Below are 20,538 nucleotides of genomic sequence, written 5' to 3'. Positions count from 1 at the left end.
CAAAAAGTGCTTTACCACATGAAAGTGCAGGTGTACATGCACCGAAAATGTATTCCAATCAACCAAACCAGGGATACACTGTGACCACTCTGAACACCAGTCAGGTGTTCATCAGTGCATTTTCATTTCCTTGTGGATCAGCAAACTGCTAGCGTTTTTTTTTAACTTTACTCGCTCATTAGACATCTCAGCCGCCAACTAGCTGCATACGCCATTAGATCAGTACGATACATACAGGTAGTTTGCAAAATGTTAAGACCACGTCAGTTTTTTAGAGGACAGAAAATCAAATCAAAGGATTTTGAAGATTTCATAGTTGTCAATGTATTTTGATGTGTGTTTACATTATAATCTTCTATGTATTTATTTGTTGTTAAACAAACGCTTGTTAATTCCAAACCATTTCCAGGCCTGGAAAACTTTTTTTTTTTTTCTTTTTCAAAACTTTCTAGGATTTTCACAACTATAGGGATCCTAACAAGTCTAAATGCATTTGTTTTCAGTCAATATACAACAGCTTCATGGGCAGGGATATATAATCGCTCGTGACAGTTAGTGAGCTAAGCTACTACCAGAAAAACTTCATATTACAACCACACCACGATGGACAGCCAGAGGAGTGAAATTTGTTTGACACTGGAAACACATTAATACCAGGTGTAAATGTAATCAGGTTAAATCATATCTTGATACAATCTGGGTACAAGACACATTTTTATACAAGGTGTGAAGGTGTTTTTTTTTACTGAGTGTCTCACCTGAACGAGGATGAAATAAGCTCGCAGGTCATCTTTTGTCCGAGGCCTGAAAACAGAATACACACAAACCAAAACCTGTCACACAAAAGAACGACTGAGTGGTCGAATACGTAGCACCTTTTCTGTTCTATCGCATCTACCAGCTTGGAAATCACGTCCATTACTCTATAATTTTCATTTGTATTGTTTGAAAAATATATTGAAGCTGACAGAGATCGTGTAGAATATAAAATTAAGGAAATGGGTCAAGAAAATGCAGAACGTGTCACAGAAGGCATTCTCACCCTTTCCACTCCCTCAGCAGGCTGTTGATGATCCCTTTCAACACTGACTTCTGGATGTCCTGAGGCTAAACACACACACCAAAACATATTCAACGTCCAAAACACAAAAGAATCAGAAGGTTGAGTCAACATCCCTGAATGTCAGGGATCCACAAAGAGAAATGGACACACTGGCCGCCATATTTATGTAACCTTTACTTAACCAGCGAGGTCACTTAAGAACACTGAAGTGTTTACAGGGCAGCTTGAAAAGATCCTCCGCTGCTTTTATATTCACTGTCTGAACTGAGCTGATGAATCCAGGCAAAATATTTTCTTCAAAATATTCCTTGTAACTGTTCTTAGAAGTCATTAATGAGCATCGCCTGCCAGTTTTATAGAATGTGTGTGAACTTATATAGACGCTATAAACTCGGTTACAGACTTGATGTCTGGAGCGTCGAGAATCTGAAACCTGAAATGCACCATGAAGCCTTTAAAACCTGGATCAACATCACTTTTCTTGCGCTGAATTCAGACACCTTCAGAAGTATAAACCTTTGAAACCTGAGCAAACGGGTACATTTTTTTTTTTTTAATTTTACAAGAAATTTGTAGATTTAGAAAATGATTAAATAATATCCTATATATACCTCTAATTTATTTATTTTACATTATTTAACAGAATTCTTACTATTTTTAAATATTTTTTTCTGGTAATTTCCTTGTTTGTTTTGTTTGCTGTTTTTTTTAAACTTTTATTCTTTGTTTGATATTTAGGCAATTTTCCTGTGCTTTTTAATCATTTCTAGCTAATTTTGGGGTAATTTCTTCTTAAGCTGCTTGGCCTTTTTTCCATGTTTTTGATAGAAATCAAGCCAGGTTGCTTAGGTTTCAAAGTGGTTAAGGCATTAAACAAAGGGGACAGATCGTAGAAGCAGTTTGACGGTGTGCGTTTGTATGTGGGGTCTTTGTGTCACGTTCTTACTGTGCTGAGCAGTGCGTCGTAAACAGCGTTGACAAACTTGGCGTTGACTCCCGAGTCGTCTATGGTGTTAAACAATCCATTCGCCTCTCGCTAGGGAAGGAAAAGAGGACAAAAAATTTGAGGCAAGAAAGGGAAGGAGAGAGCATGAGAAAGAAGGTGGAAAAACAACAGAGAAAAAAATGCTTTCCCATGGTAAAACAGTTATGGCGTCTGGTTAAGTTTTAACAGCTTCTGAAACAGTTTTCTCACAACAGGGATCTGCTGAGAGCCAGACTCTGTGCGTGCGTGTTTATGTGTTGTACCTTGAAGGCAGCGTTGATTTCTACGAAGGAGTCGAAGGTGGTCAGGTAAAATTCTCGGACCTCCTTCCAGTCACCTGATTGGACGGCACGCTCCATGTCCTCCCTGCAAACACAAACACAAAGCTTGAAAAAGGCAAACCAGCTCCAGATAACTCTTGTTTTAATGTGTCTCAAGCATCAAAAGTGAGGTTTGTTTTGTTTTAGGCGGGGATCAGTCTTCAGGGAAACTCACTGAAACTCTTTGGTGGTCTTAGTCCGCAGGGGGATGATGGGGTCGGAGGGGAATGGAGCTTTGACCTCTGGGGGCAGGGTGTCAATGGAAAGCCGCTGCTTTTGGCGAACATCGCTGCAGATCGGAGGCAGCTCCCTCCCTGGGTGAGAAAAACACACACAGACAATAAAATGCTAATTAACTGAGCTTCCAGTGGAGCAGAGCTGTCATGTTCATTTCAGCTCTAGAGGAGAAATCTAATGCTCAAAACTCAACATTTACAGTTATGACTGTCTGGGTGCAGACTTTGAATCCACCCACTCAACTGAACTGACTAATTCCTCTGACATCATGACTTACATCAGTCGTTTTTTGATTGACAATCCATCGATCCAGTAAGCACTACAGGGGGGATGTTGATTAGTCAATCAGCTCCACTATTGTCAAGCTGTTGTCCAGCAGTGCTCAAGAACTGATGAGGAAAAATAACAACAAGGGCAACTGCTACAGACAAGACAGACGCTGCTATTGAGGCTGTTCCATATCTACACATCTGGAACCCATCCAAAATGTAACGGGTTCTTCCTTGGCTACACCCATACACCAAGTTTCATGAAATTTGGGGCAGTAGTTTTTCTATAATCCTGCTTAAAATCGAGCACACAAACTGCACCAGAAACATGGCCTCCTTGATAAAGGTAATAAGTTCATCGGAAAGTTCATCACAATCATGAAACTAGTTAAAGGATCTAACTCTCCACTTTTTAACATTATTTCAATGTGCTGGCTACCATTTTTAGCCGTACAATCAGTGATTTTGCCAGAGAGACCATGTTTGAAACAACAAAACAAACAAAAACCATAACATTTTCAACTGTTCCTATGTGGAAAAATCTAAAGCTGTGGATAGTACACAGCAAGACAAAGAGACAGAAGGACAGACTGATGATGTTCACACTTATGCATATACATACACACAAACATAACAGCACCAACGACAGCTATTAGCCGCAATCAGTGTGTAATAACAGAGGTCCAGCTGCTTGACGTGACCCCAACGTACAAACACACACACGGTAATTTACCAACACAACATGTCCTCCATCCTCCCACACTTCTGACCATCTATTTATTCTGTTTATAATTAGCATCCCATTGTCTCCGTCTCCACAGTAACAATAGCCACCAGCAGGCCTGTTCAGGTGCATTGTGGGTGCTCATTCTGCAGGCAGGACAGATTGCACAAGCAGAAGATAAAAGGGACACAAATGCAGAGGATAGCAGACAGACACAGGACAAAGTGAGCAGGTGTTACATCACAGGAACCCAAATGTTTCTTTTTGTGTTAAAAGTGGAGGAGCATTAAACTGAGGGTGGCACAAGAGAAAGGGTCACTGGGTCATGTTATTTAAAAGAGATCATCGTCTGATGAGCAGGAATGTGTTCAGGAAATTTCATGTAAATCTATCCAGTTAATTTTCATTTTTGTGCACAAGTGAAAATATGTTGGAATACTATGTCATATGTTAATGTGTCAGATATATGTAAAATGTTATAAAAGGTTAAAGAGCTTCAGTTCAATATTTTTTTTAATTATTTAATGGTATCTTTTATTGTTATGTATCTATATTTTTGTCAACTTTGTGATTGTTTTACGCATTGTTATTGTTGTTTATTGTAACATTTTTATGTATGAATATTTATTTACCGTACTTGTTTAAGCACACTGTAAAATCAACGGACTTGAATCATTGAGAATTATTGCTCAATGTCACAAATTATGTGTCAATGAGCTTTACAGGGCAACCACAGAAACACTCACTAACCCATTAAAAACTCTTTGAGAAGACAAAGGAAAAATTCCCATAAAAACCTAAAAAGAAGAAAAAAACTTACAAAAAATATGGGAGGCAATCAAAAAGAAAAAAGCCAACAACATCACGTTGTGTTGCTGTGTGCATTGCACTACACACTGACTAGCTAAGACAATAAAAAAATAATCTGTGCCACTGCCTGCATGTCCCCATTTCCCCATACCAAAGAGTACCATGAAATTCAAGAGAACTCACTCTACAGCAAAATTTTGGCACCAAAAGTAGTACATTGCACTGCACACTGACTAGCTAAGACAATAAAAAAATTAATTAAAAGAAACTACGGCTTAACTCTCTGGCTGATCATTCAAATCTCTGACTTTACAGTTTAGTTGATAGAAGCAGTTGACCCAATTAGGCCATCTCTTCCACAGGACACAAAGGAAGACATGTACAGCTGATGAAAGCAAAGAAAAGGCCCGGACCCTGTTCCCCCCATCTCTGCACCCCCCCCCCCCCCTTCACTGCTTCCTAATTACCCCTTCTTTGTCAGCTTGTGCATCACCCAATTTAGTCCTGACTGCAACGAGCCTTGGTCGTCACAACACCCTTTATTTTCACCTTCAAGGACACGCTCCTAAAGGAGGACAATCTTTCTTAAGTGTCATTAAGTGCTGTCCATTAATTCATGTTTTTGTTCATGCTGGGGTTTAATGAATGAGGCAGTCCACAAACATGGGACTGAATATGAGCTGTTGATAACGGGCAGCCATCTAATCTCTATAAAGAAGATATCTGCATATGTATGCAGAATCTGTAGGTAACCAGGTTTTAGTATTGGAAGCATTCTGGTTTGTTTGTAGGCCGAGTAGTATCCATCAATCACGCTGAGCAGCAGGTAAACAGTCCCTGTGGACAGGTGGAATGCATTGGCCAAAATGCAATCTCAGAACCCATCAGCTAATTTATATTGCTTGTTTTGATTTTGTATTTTTTGTATTTTGTGTGGTAAAATAAATAACCAAACGGTATATTTCACACCAGCAGCACTCCAACTGAACAGTCCAGCTGTAAAATTTAAAAAATCAATACGTGACAGCAGATGTTATAATGGCGGGCCGCCACTAATAAACAAATGTGTAGGAAACCCTGACTTTTGCACAGTTTATATGTTGTATTACACTGCATATTGCGAAAGACACATTTTATTCTACAAACCTCAAATGTATAATTATTTTCTTTGAGCACTGAGGCCGTTTAATGTCTAAATATGAACCGAAACTGGTGTGCATGACTGTCAAATGTGACTTTTTAAGAAAAAGAGAGAAACCAGACATTTATGCAACCAATTCTGTTATTTCCTGCTCTGTTTGCAGTCACTGTATCCAGTGCCCCAGTTTCCCTGCTGAGATCAATAAAGTTCTTAATCTCTTTCCATAACAAGCTGGACTTTGATGCCAGTGTTTCTAGAGAAGGTGTCATTGTGTTTTGATCTTGAAATGAAACTCAGACGGATCTCTGCTCAGCACACAAAACCATATTTGACAATATTAAAAGGAAATACAAACCTCCTGTAATACTTCACAGATGAAAAAGCAAATTGAGGTGATTATCCAGAAGGCCGGGTAACTGTAACGGGCCTGAGGAATGCTACGCTATCTTATGTGTGTGTGTGTTGAGTGTTTTCAATTTCATATGGTTTTCATTTGGGGCGGAGGTTTGCATAATTATTCTGGCATCAGTAGCCGTGGTGACAAAGCGGGCTGGTGAGCACTTCGCTGGGTCTGCGTTCTCACGGCAGTCAGAAATAACCTCGTCTTTAACAGGAAGCAACATTTTATCCCTTTTATGTCAAAATGCTGACGACGAATAAACAGTATTGCCGTTGTTAAGAGCCTCATGAATCATTGTCATCTTGATTTCTCTTTTCTCTGTCTCAGTTTCACAAATTATATTTTTTATTTCACTACATTTCCTTCCAATTTTCTGAGAACTTCGCTGAATCAAACGCAAGTTAACTTTCATTTTTCATGAAACACTGAGCAGGGAGAATATTCCAACACTTTTCAACAGAGAATCTGAAATTTCTCCATGACCCATAAAGTCAAAATGGCAGAAAATCAAGAACAGAAGCTTAACTACAGCCACATAAAATGCCTGTAACTATCTAATTAGAAGTGTGATCCTATGATTTTCTGCATACTGTGAGATTCTTTAAATGCACGGACACCAACTGGAAAACATGAACAGCTTTTCCTCATCCTCTCTTTTCTGAAAACCTTTCATTTCGGAGACGTGAGTTGCTGCTCCAATGTCGTCGCTAGCTACTCAATATAAACAGAGTCCGCGCACATACATCAAGCGTGCTGTAAACAGAGGAAGTAACACATCATTACATCCTAGACGAGACAGAGACCACGACCAGAACAAAGACAGACAGTGAACACACCAACTGACATTCACACTGGAGTTCAGTGGCGCTGAGCTGCTGTATTGGTAACATTTGCTTTAAAAAAATCTCAATAGCACAAGTTAAATGTTGTATTATAAGCATTTTCCACCTGCAGAAATACACAGTTCACCAATTATGTTATACATCCAAATAATAGCTGACTTACTGCGAAAATGGGGAAACGTCTTATCACAATCACTATGGAATATGAAACATGGTGAAGCGGATATTTCAATCATAGACTTTAATAATACCTTGTCACTGGACCAAAGATTGTGCCTATTCATTCCAATGGAGCTCCTCACCTGGCGCATATGCCGGGTTTACTTCCATGGTTTGCAGCCCACTGAATATGCACAAAAATGTTTCTCAGGCTGGCTCTACGTGCAAGTTCCCACTGACCTTAAAGTCTTTAAATTGTGATGAAGTCACTCATTTTTAAGTTACTTTTCTTGGCTTAAGGACATTTTTACAAATATAAAACCGCCATGGCTCAAAAACAGAAAGATTCATAATTGACCTTGTTTGCAATCTAAGAGGCTGCTTAACAGTTTTACAGGTGTGTATTTTACAACTGGGGCAAAAAAAAGTGTGGTATTAAGTTTTTTCTTAATTCTCAATAGCAAGCAACAGTTTGAAAATCCAAATGTGAGAACAAGACATTTTAGAGGTTGAGGTTTTTTTTTTGTTTGTTTGTTTTAATTAACAATGTCTTCTTGTGATGGGCAGGAGGACAAATGGAAAAGAAGATTAAAATGAGCAGATTTATTTTGAAAACCAATGTGCCCCATAAACAGATCAGAATCGACTGTTTGTTTGATGAAAGATAACAGAACACTGGACGTCAACTCACCGTGTCTCATCCACTGGGTGTTGGTCAGGGTGCCCGTCATGCCGCCAGCAAAGCCGCGTCCCCCTGCGTCCCTCCTCTGGCTCAATGTAGAGATGAACGTGCCCAGAGACGGAAACGGCTGCTTGGCTCCTCGCCCAAAACCCTGGAGTAGGTAGATGACACCACCATCAGAATTTCTGCTTGTATTAGGTATGTTGAAGACATACTGATTGACACTATAATGTTATTAAAATATATCAAATAATCAACATCAGAAAATGCTGCTGTTTCAAAGAGGTTTACGTTCATATTTTGTACAAATGCGCTAATTTGAGGTGTTTTTTACGGGTGTATTTTAGGCACAGAATATTTTAATGTTTAAAAGTATACTCTGCAGGATTGTTGGTTACTGTTTGTAAACAGTATTGTTGGCAAAGTAAAAGCCAAGCCAAGATGTATTCACATTGGCATTTCACCTTGCAACATTTGCATTTTTTCTGCACTATACTGACGATTTTCCGTAACTTCCCTCTTAGATGCCCCATGCTTTGAGTCTTGCACCTGGTCACTATCCTCTATACAATTCCCAATCTGACCTGCACACTGGATCCAAGAACATCCTGAATACAGCAAAATGAGAAGAAAATACAGGCAGAGTCTTTGTAAAAAATAAATAAATAAATAAAATAGTGGGTTAAAAGTAGGAGTGGAAATACGGGAGGTCCCGATACATCGTGATACTCAAATCACAATACAATGTTACTGCAATTTTAAACGTGATCCCCTATGAAAAGTATTTTGATAACATACATTGTGAAATACTGTGATTTATTAACCCTTTTCACCTGCAAGTTATGCTCACAAAGGATCGTTTTATCAAATATAGTGTTCAGTCTTTTCATCTCACTTCAGTCATTATTTATTGCAGCAAACTCTATCTAGTGGACTGGAAAAAGCATTTGTTTTTATTATTCTACTAGGCTACCAAAAGTTTAATTTGAAATTGTAGTATTCATTATTTATATAATAAAATCAATACTTTGCATCTATCTATTGATGTAATAACGCACAAAAAATATTGCAATACCATGCTGTATCGATTTTTTTCACCCACCATCAGTCATCAGTTATGTTTGAGAGGCATTACTTATCTATGAATGTATCCATCATTTTTCTGCTTACTATACCTTTTAACTGCACTGCAATTTATTTTACTAATACTCCAAATATCCACTTATATATCTGTGAAAAGCCAACAATATCAATAATTATAATATGTATAAAACCTGAAAATAATGTGAACGAAAGCTACTTTTACAGTGGTTGAAGCTACATGTAAAGCTCAAATACAATGTAAGTAACTGGAGCTCATAATATGAAACATTTTGCAATTTGTTACTGACAAAAAAAGCAACACTGATGCTAAATAAAAAATGTATTTTTTGCATGTTTCTGAAAAATATCTTAAATAAATACCAAGCATCTACCAAGTTTACTGTTAAATTAACTAAAGCAACTCTCTGCATCCTTGATTTTCTCACCAGAACTTCTTGGGAACTTCTTAAATCACTCCAGACTTTCAGCTGCATGAACAGACAATGACTATATAACCCAAACTGAACTGATCTTACATAACATTTCCTAAATGTTCCCTGTGATTAATCACCTTCTGTTCTTCTGCTATGTCAGACAGGTTTTAGGTCTCTGCACGCCGCAGAAGGGCCACAAGTGCAGGCAGAGGAGGACATGAAGAGGAGGGGAGGGAGGGATTTAGGAGAAGAAAAAAGAAATTATCAGACAAAAAGGAAGGAGAGTGGGAATGAGGTAAGCAGAGGTATGGAAAAGGAGATATGGTGGTGAAAGAAATAAAGACAAATTGTCAAGAAAGTGGAAATGAGAGGACGAAAAGAGGGGAGGAAAGCAGGAAAAATGAGATAAAAGAAAGAAAAATGATGTAAAGAAGAAGACATCAAGAGGGGGAAGAAAAAAGAAACTGGACAGATGAGCAGTGAGCACACAGTATGATGAGATGATGAGAAGAGGAGCAGGCATAAGAGGCGGAAGAAGAGGAGGTGGAGAGATCAACAGATGCACAGCAGCCGCTCCTGACAGCAGCAAACACACACACTCACACACACGCACTCTCTCTCTCTTTCTCTCTCTTATACACATACACACACACACACGCAGACACACGCACACAGTCCAGCAGCAACGTGTTCAGGGGCTCCAGAACAGAAGAAGCAGGAAGCCAGTTAATCCGACGTTCAGAATCAATCAGTTTCCAAAGAAATGAGACACTCAGGAAAAATCTGAACAAAATCACAGGCTTGGCATCGACACACGCACACTCACGCGCGCACACACACACACACACACACACACACAACAAGCACACAATTTCTACTGTTTCCATGTCATTATATCATTTTCTCTCACATAGAGAGAGAAAACAAAGGACGGTTTGTCTCCGAAGAAAACAACCTCAGATGGTGAGTAACAGGTTGTGTTTTCAGAGTTACGACACAAACACACACGCACTTAAAGAACACAAACACATGTACATGTTCATCTCGTGTCTTTACACAGATGCTCTGTCTCTGGGAGAGCACTAATGAGATACAACAGGCTCTTCATTCAGATCAAACACCGAGATAACGGACTGATCTGCACACAAACACAACGTGACTGTCAAACACACAAACAGGTTTATGAAACAGATCCACAGAAATCATTGAAAACATTTGTGAAATCAGAACAAATCTGGGTTACACGGTGCACCGGTCCATTTATTATGACCTACATTCAGACAAGATGCTTCTTATTATTTTCACTGAAATTTGAATCTGAGTGTGTCGGTGTAAGTGGCATGACTCTAAGGAAAGTAATAAAGGTTAGTGAATCTACCACTTTGGTCCAGACTGAAATATTGCAACAACCATTTAATGAATTGCTATTTATTTTTTGGGCAAATATTCACGATCTCCAAAGGATCGATCCCATTAACTTTGAGCTTGAATGTGCGTAAGTGCAAGTAACCCTGTGTGCAGATTACTGTCATCTGTTGTATGTTTCTGTGTCATTTTGAAACCCAATTATGGGCATTTTCTAAACATCCTGGCATTGGTTGTGGCATCCCAGAACATCAAAAAAAGTCAAAAGCAAAAGTCAACTGACAAAGCGATGAGAACTCATAGGCACAACTAGTGTGCATCCTGAAATTATCCAAACACAAATAAATACAATCCAAATACAAATCAAATGTCACTGTGAGTATGTTTCATGCTGATGTTGAGCACTTAGCACCACAGTGCCAAAACAAAGCCTCATGGAGCTGCTATGGCAGCGGCGTGCACCACTTTGTTTCAGTTTAATTGTAGCTCATTTAATAATTTTGTATTTTAGTAGTTTACAGTAGTTTAGAGGAGATTTTAAAATGCTGAGATTTATATTGTGTTTTGAGATACAGCCTAAAAATAGCATGATGTATTTTAAAGCAATATTGCCCAGCCCGAATTATAACATTAGCAGCACCACAGTGGAGCTTTTTGCCCACTTGAGTCACATGCATACCTTTTTTTCTTCTCTACTCTGTGTTCAGACTCAAAGATAATTAAAGAGTTGCGTTGACACTGAAAATTGATATCAGCCTACAACATTCCCCACACAGAATTGATCAGGGATCAAGATGAGAATCGATAGATAATCAGACCGATGAGCAGAGTAGACAATTGCATCAGTATGCAAATATTGATATCAGTACCCAACCGTGTGAAAACTGTGAAACTGGCTTTGAGGTTTTGTTGTCTCTCATTTAGTGGGTTTGTCGGAGGCGTTACCCAATCAGCAGTGATGTGTATACAAACCCCACCATTTTGGAGAAGGCAGTGCACTTGCGTATTCATGCACCATTTAAATTTTACAATGTTTCATAAGGGCCGAACGCCCCCTGGTTTGATACATCCTCGCACCTACAATGATGTGTGTATAATTACATTCTCCTCTCAGAGAAGCCAAAAAGCAGCTACATCACTCTCTTCTCTCTCATTATCAACATCACAGCCCCACCCACACCAGCTGACTGACAGGTGATCTCGGGGAAAGCAGAGACGCCACAGTGACGCTAACCTAGCAACAAACACTGACATTAGCTCCACATCGGTCACAGTTTGATTTCCATTGAGGAAAAAAAGGTCGTCAGCAATTAATTATCTTATTGTCCTCGATGAAATGAACACCGACTACATCCTGGTTCACATCCGAGAACAGTTTTAGCAGCGGTTTTTATATCAGTGGGTCTTGTGATGTCAGTTATGTCCAACTCTGCTCAGTCACTCAGTCTGAGAGGAAATGCTGTCATCCAGAGAGAAACCACACCAAGAGGAGCTCCACATCAGATTCTCTCTTTCTCACACACACACACTTCCCTCTGCTTTCCCTCCTCTCTTCCTCAGCGGCTAATCTCTAATCAGATCCTGCAGACTGTGTGTGTCAATATCAGGCACGGCTCATGAGAGAAATATTGCGTTTTCTAAGAATAAGCAAACTTTACGCTTGTCTTTTCATGTCAACTAGTGATTTCACTCTGTTATGTCCAAAGGTTTCTTCATTTTTATTGCTTTATACTGAACTTCTTCTCCTGAGTGATGAATCACCAGACAGACTGATCTGCAGCTGAGAAGCAGATCTGCATAAACACGACGACTAAGTTTTTACTTAGACTGTACTTGGTTAAAAATGGGGCAAAAATGCATTAAACCGTCGGCACATTTGGTTGAGTTCTGGCACCAGAAATGGGCCGACTCTGCCTCGTATGCGGCTGCCAGGTTTAACCAGGTTTGGCTCTGCAGATTTGGGTCAATTTAAGCGGATAAATCAGCTCTTGTTAACAGCACTCGGGCCAGCTTTGGGCCAGAGATGACTAACAGAATCGATCAAAGCGGGCTTGTGCTGATTCTGCTCCATTCATCACAAGTCTGGGATTTAGTGCAGCAACCAGTGGTGACAGATTTAGGCCACCGCTGGTCCCTTTGGCTCTCTGGGTGTAAAAGTGTAACGTGAGAAGGAAAGCTCAGATAAACATAAAGAATGACAGAAGCAGACGGAAACAAAATAATGACACCAAAGTCCAGACAGAATTAAAGATTCACTCGACTTAAATCTTGGAGGTCTGGAGAAAATCTTGTTAAGAAAGTTGGATAAATGACACTTTCTGGAACCCTGGGGCTACCTCCAGAAACAGCAGCTCTGGTTTAATTTCTTCTCAGGTGAAAACAAACTTTCTTCTTCACTGAATACCAGCTGCCTTCAATTCTACTGTTTTTATTAGTCTGCCATACAATGACAGCCCACAGTGTGTAGGACCTTTTTTTATCCATCTCTGAGCCTGAATTTCCTCAGAACTGAGCTTGAGGGGCCAGTAGACTTCTGAGGAGGAATCTGAGAATCGGTCTGACTGAAGTACCAGAGAAACGAGCTGCGGAGAGCGAACGCATGCAGCCACTTTATGGCATTTCCAGGCACAACCAGAGTCAGTCTGAGCAATGACAGACTGTTTATTGGTCAAAAGCATCTGATTTGCACATTCCTGCTCCCTGACACAATGGAGATGACATCAACCAACCAGCTTTCAAACCCACAAGTCTGCGCCGAAGTGACACCGAGAACAAAACTCAAAACACACCAATAAACAGTCCAACACTCAGCTCAGTGCTATGCATTTAAAACACAATATTACATCATCAGACACTGCTGGAGAGCTGAGGTCAGAAGTCATTATGTAAGACAAGGGCATCACTTTTTCCACAAGGAAAAACTGCAGCTTTAAAGTCCGCTGTCACTTCATATTCACTACATGTTAAAGATGAAAGTTCAAAAGATTATCATCAGAATCTGTTGGATATCTGATGTACTGATAGAGTGGTTCAGGATCAAGTGAGGAAGGGACATTTGACCTCAAAGTTGCTTCAAAATGAGATGCAAATGAAGATTATTATCTACTGTTCTGTAGTTCTGAAACACTCTCTAATTAGGTGTTGTGTTGGCTGTATTATGTTTTAATAAAACCAATAAAATATCAATTTTAACAAAACAAGATAGATTATTGCATCATTTAAACTTACGCTGTCTGGCCACTGCATTCTGTGTTTTAAATGCATAGCACTGAGATATATATATATATATATATATATATATACACATATATGATTCAAGTGATATTCACTTGAATTATTATTATCAATTATAAATAATTTGTTTATGTATTTGTTGTTGTTGCTTTGTTTATTGTAAGTATTTTGTTTATTGTGTTTATTGTAAGTGCTTTCTAAAAAGCTGCGGATTATATATATATATATATATGTTTTTTATATATATTAATTTCTTTAATCTCTTCTTTGATGTTTTTCTCTTGTTAATCGTTGCTTGTCAATACAAAGTTTCTGGTAGTGCCCTACCTTTCTGCAATTTTAGCACCATTTTGACTGATATTATTACTGTAATTTCCAATTTGAAATAAAGAAAAAAAAAAAAGAAGTTACTTATTGAATGCTGGGTTACTGTTTTTCTCACTGGCAAATACTACGTTATCTTCACATGAGAAAAAAAAAAAAAACATTTTCTGCACAAAAAAATACAGCGAAAATCACTTTTTGGGAGAACAATTATGTAGAAAAGTGAGTTTTCTTACAGCAGGAGCGGAGCTGTTGTAAATTGGTGGAAGCCTCTCTCTTTCCCTTTCAACTCCTGAAAGCGCAAAATGTTCTCCATCCATCCTCTTGGTGTGAAAGAGCGGAAAAAGTTGTTTTTTTTCCCTTGAAAACACTCAGTCCTCTACAGCCTCGGTGTTTCTGCTCCTCAGAGGGCTGCACATGTTTTTACCAGAGCCAGCTCTGACCCCGAGGTACCCGTCTGTCTGCTCGGTCTGTTCCGTTATTTCACCTAAATCAGGGAGATTCACATCCTAGAAGAAACGGGAGTGAAATCTACCTTCGTCGGACAGGTGGGCTCTCGTTACGCGCACAGCCTGACGCGTATACGTCTCCAAAAAAAATGTGCGTAAAGTTTCCGAGGGAAATCTTAGAGAGCGTGAAGTTGTGTTCGTTTTAAAGAGTTTTTAAAACACGTTCAGGGTGAGTTTCTACCCGCTGCTTCTTCTCCTCCTTCTGTCCCTCTCTACGTCGTCTGTCGGGGAAGCAGCAACGCTGCGGGCCGGCGCCATGTTTGGAGGAGGAGGAGGAGGCGCCTGGAGAGCAAAGCCTGGAGACAGCAGAGCTGCGCGCGCGCGCACACACACACACACACACACACACACACACACACACACACACACACACACACAAGAGAGAGAGAGAGAGAACGGGAAACGTCAGCTTCATCACAATAAAAGACAGAGATAAAATTACCGATCGCAACATTAAAAAAAACTTAAATTAAAAAAATACAATAAAAAATAAAGAAAGTATAAAACAAGCCTACAATTTCTGCAGAGAGAACAATACAGAATAGATGCATTATTGAAAAATGACAATAAGATAAATGAACTAGCAGGAGGTACTTAAAAAATTATGACTTTAAAATAGTATTATTTCAAAATGATGACAAATCATAAAATCAAGATGTTAATGTAGTATCATGTACTTTTGACCTAAAGTGTTATTTTACAATACTGACTTAATAAACTTAATAATTAATAACAATGACTTCCAAAGTAAAAAAAAAAAAAAAAAAAAAAACTGTGACATGCAAGCTATTTCGTAACTTTGACTATGATATCTATGATATTGAAATTGAATTTCATGGTGTGGAAATTATCTTCTTTTTTTTGTCTTTTCCTGTCACATATAGGTATCAATACATACTTTTGTCTGTATTTAAAAAAAAATAGTATAAAAGCTGAAAAAATATTCTACTATCCCAGGGAACAAAAAAAAAAATAAATAGTATCTTCAGATAATAAATTCTCTGAAGAGATACACTTAATATAATTTAATTCAATTAAATAGGTTTAATTGATATAACATAAACCAAACATTGAGTGTTGTTTTTTCAGTGATCAGTGATTTGAAAATAACGAGGCTACATATTGCTGTGTTTCGTTAATCCCCTTTGAGTTTCTGATGATAACTTTGATTTATTGACTTGTTGCCATATGAATCTTTTGAAACATTTCCCAATACTGTTTCTTTTCATTTTACTCAGTTATACCGTACTACCCAGTAAGGCCTTTATTTTGACAGTTGAGAGAGGAAGTAGTGTGCTGTGGTTCCCTCCGTCTTGACTGTGGTTCTGCAGACTCTGCGTCACCACTACAATTTAACTTCTGTCCATAATTAGTGAGAAACAGGATCCGGGCTGCAGGCCAACTCTCACTGAACATAAAGAAACTAAAGGGCTCCTGATGGCGCAGATCTGTGTGTGTGTGTGTGTGTGTGTGTGTGTGGTTTCTCGGTAAAGTTGAGATCATCTGAGCTCTCCGTCTGGTTTCCTAAAAACAGCTTCAGTGTTTTCTGCAGGTCCTGGAAAAGCCTTGAAGACACTTTTAGATCTGATTTTCTTTTAATGACAACTCTGCTTTTTTTTTTTTGTTGTTGTTGTTGTTCGGTTTCATTTCCAAGCCAACAGAAAATTAAACAACTCTGCCTTTTTAAGAGGACAACATATTAGAAACACCTCATCAACTTACCAAAATGACCCTGAATGGCTTGTAAAGATTTTTTTTTTTTTCACAACAAGCTGCATGAACAGTGTCTTTGTCAAAAGTTTTCATTGTTATGTAACACTGGACCCTTTCCTTTTCTGACAAGTGGACTGCTGTTTTTGTAAGAAAAAAATGAATTTCATTTATTCTTTTATGAAAAATTTTCAGCATCAGCTTTTCTAAAATTGGTTGAGTCTCGCCATCAGTTTGAGCTCTGTTTGTTTTCAGAGCTCAATCCGTTCTGCAGTCGTGCGTAAGGTGTGTTACTGTAACAGCAGATGTGTTTTGCTTCAGTTTTTATGGCATCTGGGCCTCAAATTCTGAGTCCAGCCTCTCTGCAGCCAGTTGCACCTGATGTAGAGACACAAAGCCTGCTGGGAGTTTGGGTATAATATACGGCGCCAGAACTCTGAACAGAGTTTATAGCACACACAGATTGTTTTGATAGTTTACAGTCCTACTCTGAGAGCTGATTCAAACCTGTTCATTGAGGCAGCAGGCAGTGTTGCATTATGGGAGTCTTATGTAAGAGCAGATGGGCTGTGGCTGACTCATGGATTTATGGGCTGTGGGCTTCTTCTGCGGGACGTGTTCGGAAAAGAAGCTCAGCCAGGACACGACACAAGAGCTGGGGAACGGACACATGAGTCAGGAGGTGAATAAATAAACAGGTGAATGAATGAATGAGTGAAATAATGAACAAGAGGCCAACTGAACGACGGCTTATTTGTTTTTCGGCGCTGACACATGAATGTATTTGGTGTATTTTAACAGAGACTGGAATGTGGAAGGTTAACCTATCTTCCTCAGATGCCCTTCAGCAAGACGTTAGTCCCAAGAAACTCAACTCGCTTTGATTGAGGGCCACTTTTGCACAATGACAGGGGGCCAGGGGCCGGTCGCAGCAGCCCCATACATGTTTCTAGGACGTTTTGACCTTTCTAGAATTTTAGGATGCTTCTAGGATTTTAGGACATTTCTCAGATTTTAGGAAGTTGCTCTGATTTTAGGACATTTCTAGGATTCTAGGAAGTTCTCTGAATTTTAAGACATTTATTTGTCGTTTCTTGGATTTTAAGACATATCTAGGATTTTAAGGCATTTCTAGGATTTGGGGATATTTAAGATTTTTTTTTATAAGCAGTCCTATTTTCATGCTGATTTATGCACTCTGGCACCTTACATACTAAAAGTACATAAACAATTCCAAGTGTGAATAATTTCATTTTTATTGAATTAGAATATGGTTGGAGGGCCACCCAGGATGCTATTAGAGACCAGATTTGGCCTGTGGGCCATAAATGTAGTATCACTGTATTAGCCCTTCACAGACCCTCCACAGACACAACATTGTGGCTGACATCTGATTTCTCTGAAGGTACTCATATTTGTAGCTCTGTCCAAATTAAGGGACAAAACTGTTTCATTTAGAAGATGAAAGAGAGATGAGATCTCTTTTGCAGAGAAAAAATATCTAGAAAAGATTCACTTTTGTTCCTTTAGTCTTACACAGACTCATACTAGTGGTGTATTCATTTGCTCCTCATAAAGTTAAAATTGATGCTTGGTTATGAACATATACCTTCTTAAAGGACAGAAACGTGTCACAAGCACAGAGTACTAAGAACTATTCACTCACAATATTATATTAAGCAATATTATATCGATTCTTTGGATAATGATACAATATTTGCCAATATAATAAAGTCTGCCACAATACAATTTCACTTCAGTTTAATTCGACACACCTTTTTCACAGCCGACATTAGACATGTCATGGTAGTCACGCTCACTGGGACATTTAATGTAACTGAGCCATCATTAATGTTATTGAATACCACTGTGCTTTCCCTATGATGATAAGCCAAAATGTGTGCTTTGAATAAAGGTCCAGTCAGGGAGCTGATATCAGTATGAGACAATATCATGTCCATTTAACACTATCTGTTGCAGAAGAAGCTGCCACCCTTTTCTTTGTTTGTCTTTTACCATAAAAGATACAAATATCACCTAAATAATGTTAATAAGTGTAACGGTCAAGTGAAGTGCAGTCGACTTAAAACGTCTCCCAACAGCCATAAATATGCTTTAAAAACATCATTTAACAGAAATATCAAAGTAGGCTCAATAATAACTGCTAAAGTGCACAAACACAACAGATGTTTGTTTGCTAGTTAGCTTAAGCACTTTTACATAGCATAAATTACCCTACCGGCTAGCGGAGTTTATCTCAACAATTTACACGTTATTATTTATACTTTTTCTTACTCACCGTTAGTTTAAGTCACTGCATCACCTGACACAGCAGCCAAGATTAATTTAAGCCCGTATGCTCGTTTTTTTAGTCTAAAATCGTTGAAACACAGCAGCTAACAGAGAGAGGAGACTCCCGGCCATCCACGCAAGTACCCATGACGTCAATATTTACGTATGACGTGCTCTGTCTGTTGACCCTTTATTTTCCTTTCAAAATAAAGGCGTATCCTAAAGATAATGACATGGATTGATGTTTTCACTTTGCACTACACAATTTGCATCATTTATCATTTAATTGATAAACCACATTGATGGATCGTTACGCCCCTCAGTTTAACATTCATACACAAGGAGAAGAGGATAAGATATATTAGAAATGAGCAGGCAAAATTATTTGATGCAAACCTTTTGTTCAATATTTGGAGAAAACAATGATGTAATGTTAGGCCTATATGATGATTTTAGCTATCAACTTAATATAGGATCCTTTGATTTAGTGTTAGGTGTCTAGGTTGGGTGGGTTGTGTGTTTTGGTTTTGTTTTGTTGTTGGTTTTGTTGTTTCCCTTTTTTCTACTGTCTTATTTTTATTTTTATTTTCATTGTTTTATTTTAAAAATCCTGGGTAAAAATGGTGTCTGTATTAGTTATGTAAATGCACTCATTATATTCATGTGGCATTTGTGCATGTATTAATGATGTCTATGTTTGTGTATATTTGCTAACAATTTGTGCAAACTGACCCCTCTCAATAAAATGTTTTAAACAAAACACAATAATACATTATCAGCATAGTACATCTGGATCAATGTGGGATGCACTATCAGTACTTTGACATGTTGGCAGGAGGAGCCGAGGAGCAAGCTACAAAACTTCCACGTAGTCGACAACCTGCTCTACCCCCTGAGCCACAACTACCCAAATGAGGTGTGTCAGGTTTGTTGTCTTAGTTACTTTATGCAAAATGCTTTGATCAGATAGTTTGTGATAATAATTAATGTAAAGTTGTTTTTTTTTTTGTGTGTGTGTGTGTGTGTGTGTGTGTGTGTGTGTGTGTTTGTGTGAAGTTCCACAATAGCTACTTGAGGTGAAGCTTGTCCTGGTAAACAAATTGACAAATTATGATATTGTATTAAAAAAAAAAAAAAAATTAAACTGGGGCTATATAATAAAACAAGTAAAGACCTCAGGTGAACTTGCTTTGTCGCTACACTGAAGACATTCTGCTCTTTAAAAGAACACAGACTGACTGAAAAGAACAAGACTGACATCCACTGACTGACTGACAGACTAATTTGAAACCATTGGTGTGTTTGTTGGCTCTTTGTGACTCTAACCGAGTGTTCTCACACTAAACTGAGCAGCAGTTGGGAAGACGGGGACCAGTTGGCAGAGAGGAAACTCTGCAGTATTTATAACCCACATAAGCATCAAAGCTGCTGACCTACACAACTTTTTAAAGTCTGGGCACTCCTGGAGAAAACTGCCAAAAAGAAAAGAAAAACAGAACCCTGCCTCCAGGTTTTCCACCCTCATCCTAAAGAAGGTCCAGTGCAAGAAAAGTTAAAGATTTGACAGATGAACCTCTGTATCTCCACTCACTGTCAACATAAAACTAATTCATTTGACATCGAATGCATCGAATCTTATTTGTTGGAACTGATGAACTTGAATCATGCTGCGATTAAGGTCAGGGAGAAAATGAACTGACCTGCTTCGTCCTGCTGACAAAAAGTGCCACAGTCTCTTTATATAAGCCTTAATTTCCATCATAAGAAACGTATGATTTTTTTAAAGAAATGGGGAGGTCATCTTTACTGAGAGAATGACAATGCAGAAAACACAAACATATGAATGAAACACATACAACGCATTCATAAAAAAATGTGCAAGTGAATGAAACACAAACAAATTGAGAAACACATTCACTTTGATGGCGTGTGCGTGTGTGTGTGTAAGGATCATC

General features: G+C 38.6%; 1 protein-coding gene and 1 long non-coding RNA gene across 4 annotated transcripts in view; both read right to left on the bottom strand.

Moving 5' to 3' along the window:
• Positions 1–14,624, bottom strand: part of hectd2 (HECT domain containing 2) — a 54,194-nt gene extending 39,570 nt beyond the window's left edge. For all 3 annotated transcript variants that reach the window (XR_006106576.1, XM_042502176.1, XM_042502177.1), the window contains exons 1-7: positions 14,309–14,624; positions 7,642–7,783; positions 2,544–2,682; positions 2,312–2,414; positions 2,010–2,099; positions 1,043–1,107; positions 759–804 (exon numbers count right to left, since the gene is read on the bottom strand). Coding sequence is in view for 2 of the 3 variants with exons in the window: in XM_042502176.1 (XP_042358110.1) it covers positions 759–804; positions 1,043–1,107; positions 2,010–2,099; positions 2,312–2,414; positions 2,544–2,682; positions 7,642–7,783; positions 14,309–14,392 (669 nt within the window). In the remaining variant the exon portion in view is untranslated. The remainder of the gene's footprint in view (positions 1–758; positions 805–1,042; positions 1,108–2,009; positions 2,100–2,311; positions 2,415–2,543; positions 2,683–7,641; positions 7,784–14,308) is intronic.
• An 11-nt stretch (positions 14,625–14,635) lies between these two features.
• On the bottom strand, positions 14,636–18,698 carry LOC121954581. The gene is made up of 3 exons (XR_006106577.1): positions 18,591–18,698; positions 16,799–16,946; positions 14,636–14,892 (listed from the first exon to the last, which is right to left on the bottom strand). It is a non-coding gene; the product is annotated as an uncharacterized LOC121954581 (long non-coding RNA).
• Between the last annotated feature and the right edge of the window lie 1,840 nt (positions 18,699–20,538).

The sequence above is a fragment of the Plectropomus leopardus genome, chromosome 15, assembly GCF_008729295.1.
Source record: "Plectropomus leopardus isolate mb chromosome 15, YSFRI_Pleo_2.0, whole genome shotgun sequence".
Taxonomy (NCBI): Eukaryota; Metazoa; Chordata; class Actinopteri; order Perciformes; family Serranidae; genus Plectropomus; species Plectropomus leopardus.
Note: the sequence above shows the minus strand (reverse complement) of the source record. Positions and strands in the feature narration are given on the sequence as shown.